The 15,113-nt window shown below is 37.8% G+C and overlaps 4 protein-coding genes across 4 annotated transcripts; 2 read left to right on the top strand and 2 right to left on the bottom strand.

Moving 5' to 3' along the window:
* Positions 1-2,201: 2,201 nt before the first annotated feature.
* Positions 2,202-6,241, top strand: GCK72_005149 (uncharacterized protein; the record flags this gene model as incomplete). Its single annotated transcript, XM_053725058.1, has 9 exons — positions 2,202-2,348; positions 3,609-3,764; positions 3,863-3,958; positions 4,006-4,185; positions 4,231-4,404; positions 4,464-4,634; positions 4,722-5,408; positions 5,465-5,911; positions 6,203-6,241. 9 exons carry the CDS (start codon positions 2,202-2,204, stop codon positions 6,239-6,241), a joined length of 2,097 nt encoding a protein of 698 aa, XP_053589252.1.
* A 2,489-nt stretch (positions 6,242-8,730) lies between these two features.
* GCK72_005150 (uncharacterized protein) lies at positions 8,731-9,420 on the top strand (the record flags this gene model as incomplete). The annotated part of the gene is made up of 4 exons (XM_003116919.2): positions 8,731-8,933; positions 8,989-9,068; positions 9,113-9,234; positions 9,283-9,420. The coding sequence occupies 4 exons, from the start codon at positions 8,731-8,733 to the stop codon at positions 9,418-9,420; spliced, it is 543 nt and encodes a 180-aa protein (XP_003116967.2).
* A 122-nt stretch (positions 9,421-9,542) lies between these two features.
* On the bottom strand, positions 9,543-11,771 carry GCK72_005151 (uncharacterized protein; the record flags this gene model as incomplete). The annotated part of the gene is made up of 6 exons (XM_003116878.2): positions 9,543-9,758; positions 9,833-10,272; positions 10,320-10,723; positions 10,825-11,208; positions 11,252-11,522; positions 11,573-11,771. 6 exons carry the CDS (start codon positions 11,769-11,771, stop codon positions 9,543-9,545), a joined length of 1,914 nt encoding a protein of 637 aa, XP_003116926.2.
* A 258-nt stretch (positions 11,772-12,029) lies between these two features.
* Positions 12,030-14,670, bottom strand: GCK72_005152 (uncharacterized protein; the record flags this gene model as incomplete). The annotated part of the gene is made up of 7 exons (XM_003116707.2): positions 12,030-12,130; positions 12,314-12,644; positions 12,700-13,122; positions 13,171-13,309; positions 13,360-13,473; positions 13,527-14,410; positions 14,458-14,670. 7 exons carry the CDS (start codon positions 14,668-14,670, stop codon positions 12,030-12,032), a joined length of 2,205 nt encoding a protein of 734 aa, XP_003116755.2.
* Between the last annotated feature and the right edge of the window lie 443 nt (positions 14,671-15,113).

Genomic DNA, 15,113 nt, shown 5'->3' on the forward strand with positions numbered 1-15,113 from the left:
TTCGAGAGCTCCCAGAATCGATGGTGTCCGATTCCGCACAATTTTTATTTTCTCGCCGCTGAGACGTATTACACACGCATTTTCCGGTCATCCCCATCCGCTCTTTGCCTCTTCTTTTTTGCCTTCGGGCAAAAATGGATGATGAGAAGAAGTTCGAGAAACATGAGAAGAGCTAGAAGATGTTTTTAGGATAATGTGCATAGTTGGGATGAGTCGAATAACATGGAGAGACTACAAAAATGAAGCTCTACTTTTGATCTGTAAGATGCATTAAAACCCTACTTGGTGTGACAATCAGAAATACCATAACACACTCTCAAAGTTGAACAATTTCAACTGAAAATGGACAAAGTTCGTATCATTTTGCACGGCACTGTATCTATTTCGGAATTAGTGGTTGACAGTTTGCGGCTCCTTCGCTCGTTTTCATAATCTATAGTTTTCAGACGAAAAAAATACCTTTATTTTGACAGTAAATCAAGATTTAATCTGAACAGGAAAACCAATGTTTCCCCTTTTCTGTTATGATTCAGTTATTATATGTTCATTCTACGTTTTGTCTTTTCGGCCATTCTCCTTATTTTTACCTAATCCTTCCAAAAAAGCGTTTATCAGTTTAAGATTTTACAGGAACTGATAGTAAACCATAAACATATAATTCTCCTTCACTGCACTCTCTAACGAGATAACTCATTTCCATATTTTTCGTATAGTCAAGTCAGAAGCAGTCTTCCGAAAATGTACCTGGCGTACCCATAATCTTATTTTCCTCTGAATTTCTTTTCTCTTTTCCAAACTCTCCGATCTCATTCTTTGGACTCGTTCACACACTCTTCTCAAGAAATGCACTTTTCCTTCTTCTTCTTTCGTTCTCTTTCCACAGCCAGACACGACGACACACCGTGTCCGGGGGCAACCAGGAGAGATGCAAATATGGAGAAATAAACGTGCAGAAGAGAAGGAAGACGGGATTAAGATATAGAGTTAAGGGGATTTTATACATTTTTGATACGAAGAGATTTAAAGCAAAGGGGGTTAGAAGACGACGGAGGGATTCCCAATTTCAGATTTGCAATGCAGTTTTTGTTTATCGATGACTAGTAGCTGGATGAGATGGAACTGATGAGTGGTAAATATCAACTGGAGATAAAGTAATGGGGGACTGAAAACAAATTTTCAGGCTTCGAAAAAACCTATGCGGGTGATTCAAATGATACTAAAATTTCAGATCAAACTTTTCGACCGATGTATAGTTCTTGAATTCTACAAAAGTTTAAAAAATGTTGACAACCACAAAACTGAAATTCCAGACTTTGTCTTGCACAATTCCGAACAAACATACAGCGTAAGCCAGGAATAAACATTCAAAAGTTTATGGAGGTTCCCTCGAAACTCTGTATGACCCCTTTCATCTTCCACTCAGGACTCCGAAACCACTAAAACATTGATACAACAACTTCGTCAATCACAGTCACGCGACCATTCTTGCAAATACCGTCAACGTCTTTTTGTAACCTTCTTCTTCTTCTCCTTTGAGTAAATATTCCCATGTGTTTTCTTACCTGTCGGACATATGGCCTCCAGAATTCAGCTGTCGAAAGGACCACTAAGCGCCTTATAATCTGCCCTCTATCTGCATACGTTTCCCGCATAGTCACATCACGTCATCCTTTTCCTTCATTTTAGTAGTTTCATTGCAATGAAAGCCTGCATTCCCTGCTAACGTTACGTCTTAGGTAATGGTTGATAGAAATTTCAGTGGAGAAGAAAACCTTCTCAGTGAAAAGCGAAAGATGTTGAGTTTCTTTTGAAAGTCTACAACCTCTAGCTTCCAGAATTGGAGTTATCATAAAGTTGACGCCGGCGATCCAAACAGTTTCTATAGTTCAACGACGTAAAACTTTGTAATGTAATGAATCAATCGGAAAAAATAGGAGAACCATGACAGTATCTCACACTTAGTGATCATAATTACTAGTTCTTCTCTCCTCAGCTCTCTATCCTTCTGTCATGCCCTCTCTCCCGCCTTATTGTATTACCACTTAGCACCATTCCGTTTTCTTGCCCTCATTACCCATCAACACATCCCGGTCTCTTCTACGTAACTTTCTTACTCAACTCCTTGTATTATATTATTCTTATTGCAATTTTTCCTACTATCCACCGTCCAACTAAAATCTCAGAAGGTGATCGGAGTAGGAATGCGAAGTAGCTTTAGGATTCTTGCAGCAATCTATTTAAACACTTCGTCTAAAGCTCTGAACACCCCACAGCAAAGGCATCATATCTCTCAATGTAGCTTTGATGTTGGATCGGCCGCTGCCAAGCTTCTCCTTCAAACGAGTGAAGTGATTGTCTAAGATTTTGTCGTACCTTCCTCCGGTAAAATGACCCTATCTCTATCTCCATACAATCTCATTAACTGGTGGTCTGGCTCAAAATTTCTCCATATCTACGCCTCCTCACTTTCTATCTTATCGACTTTCTACCCTATCTTTTTAAAAATCTTACCGTTTAAATTCTACTTAGCCCCCTCTCTTTTATTCATGTCTTTCTCCGGTGATCCCTCATACTGGTGTAGCATAAGTGGCATGTCCCTCCTACTATAAATAAAATACAAAATACCATGTCCGTATAGACCCAGGAGCAGTTACTGTATATTTATTTTCTTGATTACTAACTCTTTTCCTTCTGGCGTCTCCTATTCTCCCTAACTTCAACACACATTCTCCTCTAAGTCAATGCATGTTTTATTCTGATTAAAATCTTTCTTTTTGTCGAAACGTTGAATATTTGTCTTTCCGTTTTCCTTTCCGTCCATCTGACCTATCTGCTACTCTGATACTCCTTGCCAACCACAAACTTCTCACCGTGGTCCGCTGTCCCTGTTCTCTTCTCTTCTCTCTGTCTTCTTCTTCTTTTTATTTCTCCTCTTTCCACTCTCTTCGATCATGCAGCCCGTTCTCGTACGAGGGTGTACCGTTACACTATCGGCCGGAGAGTGACAACTTTTCTTTTTGCCGGGCGTTTTCTATATATTTTTGTGAGCAAAAGTTTCTCTAGTTCTGATTGTTTCATAATTCGATCTGATTCTCTGATAAAATTGAGCTCGAACCTATTTACCTCTGTACAGTGACTTCAACCTTGCTCCTATCACTTTTTTTTGATACTCATGCCCCAAGATGCTTCTAAGAATTCTTAATATTAGATCCCCACCACAGGACACTAGACTTGCTCGACTAAACTTCGTAAAAATTTTGATGAATTAACACAGTTATCATTTTGACAAGTTAGTAGTTCCTACCATAATCCAAACTTTCGTTTTACCATGAGATAATCAATTATTGTTATTCAAGAAAGTTTAGGAAACATCAGGATTTCGAATAGGCAAATTATATAAGCACATTAGAATCCTTCAGCGTTTTATGTAACCTTCACTGACGTTGTCTGTTTAGTTTTGAAAGCATCCAAAAAAATCATGTTTCAGGTAGACTCAGATTTTTATGTTTACTTTTTTAAATGTTTACTTCCTTGTTATATAAAGCAGAGTCTCTTCGATTTTTACCGTGTTTCTGAAGATATTCAATGTGAAAAAACTGTCTTTTTAGATGAATGTTAATGAACGCAAGCGAGGAAGACCGTGCAAGAAGACTCGTCAAAGACCAACTTATCGGTCGACTTCTTCTGAACGAACTCCAGTGAAAACTCGTTCCCAGCTAGACAATAGAAAACATTCGACAACCAAGCCGACGGCTTCTACTTCGGTAAGTTGAAAATTCGAAGAGAGTTCAATAGAAATTAAAAGAAATCGTTTAAAATGTCATGATGTACCACTATTTCTTTAACAATCTCAATTTTTCAGACGCCTTCAAATCTAAAAATGTCAAAGAACAAGAAAGCTAGTAAAACACATTATTATGTCTCTGAAGATAGCTCTTCTGAAGGAGAGTCTCCACCAGTAAGAACGAAATTAATTGAAATATATAATAACTTCACAATTTTCAGAGAAAGAAACCAGCCACCGCCGCTTCATCGTCGTTGAGCCAAACAAGGCAGAAAAAAAAGATACATCCTCCACAAGTAGATCATGAGTCTGATGGAAATGATGAGGCAGAGAACGATGGAAAAGAGTCATCAGACTCTTCGTCTAGTGATCAAGACTCCGATGCGGATCCTCCCTATGAGGTAAATTGCGATCGACGTACTTCAATAGTTTTATATACTTTTTAGGCTCAGGGAAAATCAAAAGTCCCTCAAGCTGATGTCCTTGTCGACGAACCAATTAATCAAGTTTTGGCTGGTGAGAATCAGGGAACCTCCGAAGAGATTCCACAAGAATTTCCCGATCTTCGTGAGATATTCGACTCATTCGTCAAGCCACCAACGCGTGTCTGCGAGTGTCAAGTGAGTTAATTTTTCAGTTCATAACGTTGATTATGGAATTATCAAGTGTCTGTTTTCAGTTGCCGACCGACGCCAAGCGATCCCAACATCATGAAAGATGCCCAAAAAGGTGTCCAACACATCATCCCGACATCCATTCATTTTTGCTGAAAGTTTTGGAAAAACACCCGAAACCATCACCCACGTTGAAGAAGGAGCTAGTAATGAGAACCGGATTAACTTCTGCACAAGTGAGTAATTTTTTTTGCAAACCGAAACCTCTTCCAAAGGAATGAAAACATTTTTTAATAAACAAAGGCATAATCGTTATTTTTCAGATATACAGATGGTTCAAACACAGAAAAAGCGCCCAAGAAGATCATCAAGTTCCGAGGATGAATCCCTCGTCTTCATCTATTCATTCGGATTACGTGGCTAGTGCGGTTCCTGGAGCTCAAACGAACCCAAACACTCGTACCAACGCGTTACCCAACGCCCGTACACCACAACATACTCCTGTTCTGACTTCACCTAGCGCGCTGCCACTTGATTCATTTAAACCCGAACACCATCAAGAGGATGCGGAAGGAGATTGGGATTCTCCTCTTGTCGAACAAGATTATTATGCTCAATTGGATCGACCAGAACAAACTGTTGCTGAATATCTGAGAGTCCAGATACCAAATACGCAATCACGAATGAGCCGCCCACAAAGACGGCACCTGATGATGGTTTCGATACCAGGAGGGACTACTCAACAAAGCTTTTTGAATAATTACCCAAGACAATTCCCATCATCTCAAATGGACTCTCAAAGAGCTGAAATGACAGTGACACAGCAAAGATCTCACAACAGTCAGCCGCTTTTAAGAGCGGCTCTAGGAGATGTTCCACGGATCGGTATTCAATCCATTAGACTACCTACGGCAGGGCGAGAGTATGGCTCGGTTTTATATGGAGTTGGAGCTGAAAGAACTGGAGAAGACTTAGCAGGAAACCAGCAATATCTGTCAGCTTCAAATCAGGTTGGTTTTTGAAATTCTTCTGAAAATGCTTTATTAACTGATTCAATAAATTTCAGGCTCAAGATTTTCCTTCAAGTTCTGGTGCAAGTTCTCAAACTCGACCACCATCAGAATCCGCAGTTCTGATGAATGCAAATCAATATGAACCGAGGTCACAAAGAAGTTATAATTCTTCAATCACGAATCTTGGCTTCGATTCTAATCAAAGCTCATCATTTAGTGGAAGAATCGGAAGAAATGAGTCTACTTCCCAGCTAAAAAGTTCAACCTGTACTCCAGAAATTTCCACCTCAAGATCAAAGGAAAGTGATTCCGATGTGGAAATAATCGGGCCGAGATTAAGCATCAAAAAAGAAATCGATATGGTCGAGGAATATAAGAACGACCCTGATTTTGGTTTCGATGAGCCTGAATGGGTGCGAGTGAGAGCCGAGTTGGCATCTGAGCCGAAGCGGCAAACAAAACTACCACAAAACCTGAGTCTCAGTATAGAAAACTGGACGGTGAGTTTTAATTTTATTATGTATGATATTTTACTTGACAATGTTGCATTTATTTTTTGCAAACTTCACAAATGTCAATTAATCTGTTTTGCAGAGCCAACAGTTTGCTGAAGTGGGACACCAGCTCGGCTTCTCACACGATGTCTGCAGGAGGATTCGGGAGGTCATAACGAGTAAAGATAAGGATAACTTAATGTTTGAAAGAAAGATACTATATCGGTCTCTGTGCCAAACCCCTCGCAAATTCGTGGATAACTTAGTCTCTATAAAAGAATACTTGATTCTGTGTAGAAATACGCAGGAAGTGAGGAAATTAGAAATGAAATTTAAACAACAAAATGATTTCTAGGATTTCAAGTGTGTTTTGTGTCATTTTCATATTTCTTATGAGACTATTCATGACATGTAAAAGTGCGTTTTAATACGTATTTATTTTTATCCACAAACGGTGAAAAATCTCTTTTTTTTTATATAAATTCCTCCATTTTTCTACATTTTCCCCTTCACTTTTACAGTTTTTTCCTTTTTTCTACAAGTGACATGTCAGATATTAATGCAAGGCCGATCCCTACGTTTCTATCATTTTTCTGACTTTAACTTTTCTTTTTTTTCTATTTTCAATTGTCTCCTTCAGTGTTTTTTTTACTTTTACCCCGATAGTATATTCCATTAAAAATAAAACTGTTGAATATAAGATTTGAATTGTTTTAGATGTCTTTGTCAACCGGTTTGGGAAGTTGGGAACCACAAGTGGGAAAACTTGCAGTATTTTCGTAGTGGGCATCTGAAATTCCAAGAAGAAAAAGAATAATGGAAAAGACTGAAGGGTTTTCTCCTTATAAGGGCTTTCTCCATTGGGCTCCACCGAGAATCAGAGTTGAAAAATGAGAGATTTTAAAAAATTAGTTAGGGGAACAAGATTGATCTGAAAAGGTGTTTTACATTTCAAATTCAGAGTAATGTAGATTTAAAGAAACAATGTCACGTCATCTGAAACAGCTAGAATAGGATGATTGCTTGGGGATATGGAGATTTTCAAGACTATGAAATGACGGAAAAATAGTGAAGTTTTTCTATTTTTCTTTTCAAAAAGAAACAAAGAACAATCTCTATTTTTCAAACTTTCAACCTTTTGAGTGATTTTTGAAAAATCATGAACAAAATTCTCTCCCTTCTCTTCTACCAAAATAGCAATTGTTATTGTTTCCACATTCCGGAACAGTCTCTAGTTTTAGCAACGATTAGGAATAAAAGAGAACGAAGAGGTGACAACAAAATGTGACCCTAGAGTGAAGAGGGGAAAAAGGAGCACTAACAATGGAATAATAACAAAAATGACGAAGTTTCGTCAGGAGGAATGGATGGCTAACTGTGTAAATAAACAGGAAAATTGTCATTGTTGAGGCACGAGAACAGAGAGATGGGAGGATTATTAGGTGTGCTTTAAAAGTGGATAAACCATTTATTTTTTCTCTTCATTTGCGGGTTTTTGGGTTTTCTATTATTATCTTGAGTTGGAAATTGTTTTTGTAGTGGCTTAAGAATATTCTGGCTATAATTTGGATTCTTATTTTCTTTTAGGATCATACACCGTAAATACTGTATTATAACGGTACCTGTAATAAAACGGCACATGTATCATATCTATACGTAGAATTCATGAAAATGATCATCAGGATGTTTTTTTCTTGATTCTGATTAGAAGCAGGGTGATTAGTATCTTCTTAATCAGCAAATAGAATGTCCAAAAAAGTTGTTCCATTTAATTTTAATGACTTACTGAAATCACTAAATTTTTCTCGGATACAGTTGAAAAATATAACGGCATGCCCATTTAACACAGTATTTACGGTAGATTTTTCAAAAACGACTAGAGTACGATATACTCTTTTTGTCTCGAATTATCAATTTTTTGCACCGGAACGGAGTTTTGAAAAAGTTTAATAGATGAATTAGCATTTAAAATTATTTTTTCTGCAAAAATAAATTATTATGTAGGAGAAATCTTTCAGACTGGAAACCCGTGCAGTACTGAAAATGATATTTTGAATTAAGTTCTCGGAATTCGAGTTTTTAAAATTTTTATTTTATTTGTTAAAAACCTGTTTTTTTCATTGAATTTTCCTTTGAAAAACTATCTGGGTCATCTCGTAACCCAAAATAAACAAAAACAGGATTCAAATGGGTTTCAAGTTTCTCTGGCACGTGGTTTCCAGGTCACCAGTGCTTTCTTTTTCCTTCTAATTCATCACTTTTCATAACTCACTCCAACTGTATGCCGGTCATAAAACCGGTTGCATCGCTGACATTCGAGATCATCATCTGACGTATTTGAGATTAAATCAGATCCTCAGAGACAAAAATAAACGTGATATATAACCTGAACAGTTCCTTTTTCTAGATAAGATGACATCATTGGTACTCTCCAGATTCTTTTTTCATTCTTCTTCTTCTTCTAATTGTACCGTGTGTCCACTCCTCTTTCAACGCAGACATAAAAAGGCATTGGGTCATTTCGTCGCAATCTTTTCTTTCTCTTATTGATAACAGAATTAGCGATAAAAAGAGAAGAGACACGTGAGAAGAAAGACTGAAAACACTACTCTTTTCGTCTTTTGTCTTCTCATTTTTTCGACTTTTGAAGGTTTTGTGTACCTACTTTTGAGTTTAGACTGTCTTCTTATTTACTTCATTTTTCCTCTTTTTGAGATAAGATGACCTTTTGTCATGTTTGTATTTTGTTCTGTTTTGGAATCTGTCCACAATACAGTGATCTCTAACTGAAATGACTTCTTTTTTTAGAATATCTCTACCTAAAAATGACGACATCCCATGATCGTGCAGTCCTCAACCAAATTCTGAATCCTCTGATGCCAACTTCAGATTCTGGAGTCGCAGAGGTTCATCTGGAAGCAGATAAAGTTGATCATCCAGGATATGTTTTGAGTTCACAATTAGAGAAAGAAGCAGTTCTTCTAGCAGAAAACATGCAAGTCGCTGAAGCAATTGAGAAGTTTGCACAGTGAGTTTTTTTGCGGAAATCGAAGAAATAATCATCGAATTTTCTACATTTTCAGAGCCATCCAAGTGTGTCCTCAGAATCCATCAGCCTTCAACAATCGAGCACAAGCATATCGTCTTCAGAATTCACCAGAAAGTGAGTTTCTTAATTTCTAAAAAAAACTAAATGTTCATAATTAGGAGCATTAGACGATCTCAATGAAGCTCTTCGTCTCGCCGGTCCAAAAACAAAAACCGCCTGTCAAGCTTATGTTCAGAGAGCGAGCATCTACAGATTACAAGGAGATGATGCGAAAGCCAGAGTGAGTTTTCGATTTTCTGACTGGTTTTTCTCACAATGACGATTTCAGGCTGATTTCGCGTCAGCTGCAGAACTAGGATCGTCGTTCGCCAAAATGCAACTGGTCGCTCTGAATCCATATGCTGCAATGTGTAATAAGATGTTGGCTGAAGTTTTCGAGAAGGTTAAGACAGGGAAAGATGAATAATTTGTTGATATGATTTTGAATAAAAAATTTCTTACAAAAATAACAAAAAACAAAAAGAAAAGTGAACAAGAACGAAACGATTGACAATCTATAAACTAGCGACCTAAAAACGGGTTATTATGCTACACCGTGGCTCTCACAACAGCAGGACTCTTTAAATATCTCATCAACACCACAATGGCTTCCGGTGTAATTCCAGATATGCGGGTAGCTGCTGCAAGATTCCGTGGACGAGCTCTCTCCAACTTCTCGATGCATTCCAAACTCATTCCGCGCATTTTCGAGAAATCGATATTGTCCGGGATTTCGGTGGCAGATTCCCGATCTATTTCTTGTTTCTGAAAGAATGAATAACTCTTTGCCAGTTATTATCAAGCAGAAACTATTATTTGGCTGATTCAAAATGGCTCACCTTCGCCTTCATTCTCTCATGCTCCATCCGATATCTTCCTTCAATTTTCAGCCTCTCAAGAATATTTTCGTCTACTTTTACATCTTCCAGTCCCATCTCCAGATCTTCTTTTCCCAAATCATATCGATGAACCAGTTCGAATGCTGACAATACTTTTCCCTCATTTCGTGTCGTTGCTGACATTTTCGGAATCACTCGCTTCCATTTCACAACACTCATTTTCATTTGTTCAGTTTTCTCAGTCAAATCGTTGAGAGCATCTCTAGTTTTCGAGAATTTCGACCATCGTTCGTCACTGATTGCATTGTGACGTCTTCCGAGTTCTGTCAGTCGAATATCCGCATTATCTGGTCTCAAATGAAGTCGAAATTCTGCGCGAGAAGTTAGCATTCGATATGGTTCGTTCGTTCCCAGACTCGTCAAATCGTCGATAAGAACACCTGCAAAACAACTATTTTTATTTTGAAATCAATAACTTCTAACGGACCAATATAAGCTTCAGTCCTCGAAATCTCCATAGCTGGCTCATTTTGTGCTCTCGCAGAAGCATTGATTCCAGCGACAACTCCTTGAGCAGCAGCCTCTTCATATCCAGTAGTTCCATTTATTTGTCCAGCCAAAAACATTCCTTCTACTTTTTGTGTCTCTAACGTTTTCTTTAGCTGCTTTGGATTCACAAAATCGTACTGCACTCCATATCCAGGTTGAAAGATTTCCACGTTTTCAAGTCCAGGGATAGCTCGAAAGATTTCTTTTTGAACTTCTGGTTTGAACGTCATCGACATTCCTTGTGGATAAATATGTGGGGAATCGAGACCTTCATGTTCTAGAAACAGACGATGTTGAAGTTTTGGGAAGCGGAGAACTTTCGATTCGAAAGATGGACAGTATCTGAAATTTATATTATGAAAACGCCGATGAATTATACATATATATATTTTTTTTTTTAAAGAAAATATATTCAATTTGATTTGAAAGTAGTCCAAATTAACCTTGGGGAAGTAGTTTCCGATGCAACTTGATAATTCTCGTGCATATTTTCTTGACCAATTCGGCACGTTTCTTCATTTGTATGTCCCAAATACGTTGGCAGCTGATCTTCATACTTTATCCATATATTTTCCGTTAAAAATGAAAATGGAATCGGTTTCTGATCGGGTTTCACCATTTCGAACTTTGAGAAATCAATAGAATCTTTCATTAGACGAGGTGGTGTTCCTGTTCGAAGTCTTCCTAGTTCAAATCCATGTTGTAAGAAACTTTCTGATAATTTATCTGAACTTTTCTCTCCTATCCTTCCAGCTGGCCATACTTTCATTCCTTGATAAATTTGAGCTCTCAGAAATGTTCCTGTTGTGATTACGACGCATTTTGTGCTGAAAAATGGTATTTATTGAGAAGTTGTTGCTGTGCTTCTACCTTATAATTGTATCATTCGCCATTTTCACTCCAACAACTTTTTTGTTCTTCACAATCAATTCCGCCACTTCTCCTTCGACAACCTCTAACCTTTCCGTTGAATTTATCTCATTTTGCATATGTTTTTTGTACAATTTTCTATCGATTTGTGCTCGAAGTCCTAACACTGCTGGTCCTTGCGCTCTATTCAAAGCCTGGTAAGTGATTGCGGATTTATCACAGATTCGGGCACAAAGTCCGTCTAAAGCATCAACTTCTCGTATTAAATGTCCTGAAAAGAACTAAAAAATTTTGTTTTTTCCCAGATTTTTGTTAATAAACCTTTGCCAATTCCTCCGAAACTCGGGTTGCAACTCATTTCCCCGATTGTGTTCTTGTTTTGTGTCACCAGAATGGTTTTTGAGCCACATCGAGCGGAAGCAGCAGCACTTTCACAACCTGCATGACCACCACCAATAACGATTACATCTACTTCTGTCTGAAAGCATCGTCGTAGTAACCGAGAGCTTTTGCTCAACATTTGTCTGTAAGTTTTACTTTTTTTCATACAGTTTTTTCTAGTTTTCCGATAATTTTGCTGAGATTTTCAACAAGTTTTGAAGCTGAAAGACAACATCGAACAGAGATTTAAGAAATAACATATTTATTATTAGAACATAATAAATTAAACTCGCTTATTTAATACATAATTAAGGCAAAACAACAAAGAGTCCCGTGAGAAAGGCACAAGAAGGTATAAAGCACACAAAGAAACAATTCTAAAGCAAAGTAAAATAAATTATGGGTTAATAAATGACACCATGATGTATCTGGTACCTTTCGTGGTAGCCAGACCCTCATGCATATGTGTCAATCTTCCGGGGAACATCATAGCATAACCTGGAAAAGTTGGAAAATGTAAGAATTTGTGTATTGCTGTTTGTCCGAGAGGACTACACAGAGGTGTGCGATGGCGCACTTTGGAGAGAAAAGTTCGACCGCCAAGTTTTTTGATTTTTTTCAGAAAATTAGAAAGCGGGAAACAAAAGCTTTTTGGTTCATTTGAATGTAAAAATTACTCACCAACTTCATCAGCCTGAACTGTACAGTTATAACGAATGTATCTCACTCCTCCGCCCTCATAATCTCTTCCTTTCTTATTCAATGCAATATCAATACTGAAAGTACTGGCATCGTGATGCGGGCGAAGGGAAGCTTGCTCTTCTGGCTTGTAACGAACGACGAACATCATGTTGGACTCGACTGGTTGATGGTAATATCCAATGAACGTTTTTTCTTGAACCGGTCTGACATAAGTGTCCAAAAAGTACAACCATTGTCTTTCGAATCCAACTTGATTCATATGAATATCACGGGTTGGCACGTTTTCATACCCTCCGGCAAGTCTTTTGTCCTGGAAAAAAACTTTCAAATTTCGAAACTTTTGGGAAATACAACAAAAAACTAACATTATTGGAACCATCACTCCATCTACCGAATCCTTCCATTTCTTCAATCAATTCCGCACAGAATCTTTCAGACATCAATGGATAATCATAGACATCTGGACATGCTTGATCAACTATGTGATCTGGTTCCATGATTTTATGGTATCCCGGATGAATATAACGGGCTTCCCAGAGTTCTCGATTCTCAAAGATTTGCCACATCTCCGGATGCCATTTTCCTTGAGTAACAGTTTCAGAGAACTCATCACTGACAATCAAGTATCCATATGATTTCTCATTGTCGATGTACATAAAGTGACCGTGATCTCTAGCAAATTGACACATTGACATATCAGGATCCAGGTTCTTGTTATAGCTGAACGAGTCTTTCATTGCTATTAGTTTTTCCTTATTGAGAAGGACAGCAGAGGTGATGAATGGGACCTGAATACGCAAGAAATTCGGCTAAAGGATAAAATGTAAGTCACTTACATTCCAATATCCAACTCGATTTCCCTTGACAATTGCCATATAATCTTCACTTCTTGCGTAGTATCCATTTGCTGCGATTGCTCCCCAGAAATTGGTGAAAAGCTTTCCAGGTTGGCCGACCATTGGAGCGATTATTCCTCTGCAATTTCCGGAAATGAAATAAAATTTATTGAGGAATGATATACTTACACATCATAAGTTTTAGAGTGATGAACGAGATCCTTGACAATCTTCGAATCAGTGAAATATGCATCAGCATCCATGAAGAAACCGTACTCAACGTTTCGTTGTTTGTCCCATTCACTGAAAATAAAAATTTTGAATAATTTAAGGAAATTTTTTGAATAAAAACTCACATTGCTTCATTTCTCGCTTCTCGTTCTCCAATCTCTGTGACTCCATTGATAACTCTCTTGGTATAATACGATTTTCCATGTTCTTTCAAGAAATCTTGAATATTCTTGATGGAGAATGGCTGATTATTATAAATATACAAAGCAATCTTGTTCTTCGGATAGTCAAATTCAGAAACTTTCTGAAGCACTTCTTCGATGAATGGAATTGGTTTTGAGATGAAAAGATTCAATGCGATCACTGGAAGGTCGTCATCCGCCGTCTCTTTTTCTTCTTCTTGTCCACAATTTCTGCATCCAAGCTCGGAATTCCATCGGTTTCCAAGATAGTTTCCAAGGTAATTCAGATGAGATTTACTCGGTCCATTGCCGTGAATGATCAATGGTTTAGTGTTATACGCTGCGTTGTATGCCTCTGGAGTTCCATCATCCTTGAATTGCAGCTCGACGTCTTCAATGACTCCGTTAAGGTTTTGGAAGATTTTCGACATCGAATCAAGGTCCATTTTTAGTTCTTTTCTCAACTTGTCATCCAAATAAATCATAGTGTAGTACAATTGATCGTCATCCTTATCCTCTACTGGTTTCAACTTCAAAATCTTATAGACCTCTGGTCCGTAACCCATGAATAAACCAGAATTCAAGAATCGTTTTCCAAATTCTACGATTGGATAATCTGGCGCCAAAGTTTGATCTGGCCAACAGAAAGGTTCAGCTCCAAAAAGAAGTCGTTTTTCTGAGTAGTGTTCGAAGAATTTACGGAGAATTGTAGTGGCGTCAGCATTGAAAACCACATCATATGCATCAACAAACATGATCATTGTGTCAGAAGCATCCTTGTATTTCTCAATCCATTCTGACAAGATTCGGATCTTTTGACCTCCACCCTAAAATCAAAAGTATAAAATCTTTGAGTCGATTCAAATCAACTAACCTGTTCAACTCTAGTGTCACCTCCATTCCATTTCTCTCCAAGTGCCAAAACTTCAATTTTGATATCAAATGCCTTGGCGGATTCCAGCAATCTCTTCAAACCATCCGTATTTTCAGTTGCAACAGTGACCACAACGAGTTCCGGAAGATCTGTGATAGTGGTTGCCAGAATCACAGGAATGAGGAAAAAGGGCAAAAGAGGGAGAACCCTCATTTCTTTTTTCTGAAAATAATCAACAAATTTTGTGAATATAATTAGAGTTGAGGGAAAGAAACGAAAAGTAGAATAAAAATAGTGTGAGTATTAGAAGAATATACAGAAAAAGGAAACATTGCCAGGGGTGACATGTCAAAATAAATCGTCCTCTTCTTTCTTTCCTTAACTCATTTCATCCCTTCCTCTCCGCTCTCTTTTCGTACTTTTTCATCGTCTTCTTCTACTTTTTCGAAACGTCTTCGTGTGAATGAATGCGAGAATCAAATTAAATGGATTGAGACGAGAGAAGGTATAATTATGAATATAAAAAGCGGATGTGGAAGGATTCTAGGATAGAATAAATATACAGATGTTCTCCGTCAGAACGGCAATAAGACGGTTTATGAGTTATGATGTCTGAATTAATAGTAAAGAAACAACAAAAAAAAGTTACTAGTTCT

The sequence above is a fragment of the Caenorhabditis remanei genome, chromosome II (genome assembly GCF_010183535.1).
Source record: "Caenorhabditis remanei strain PX506 chromosome II, whole genome shotgun sequence".
NCBI classification, from domain to species: domain Eukaryota; kingdom Metazoa; phylum Nematoda; class Chromadorea; order Rhabditida; family Rhabditidae; genus Caenorhabditis; species Caenorhabditis remanei.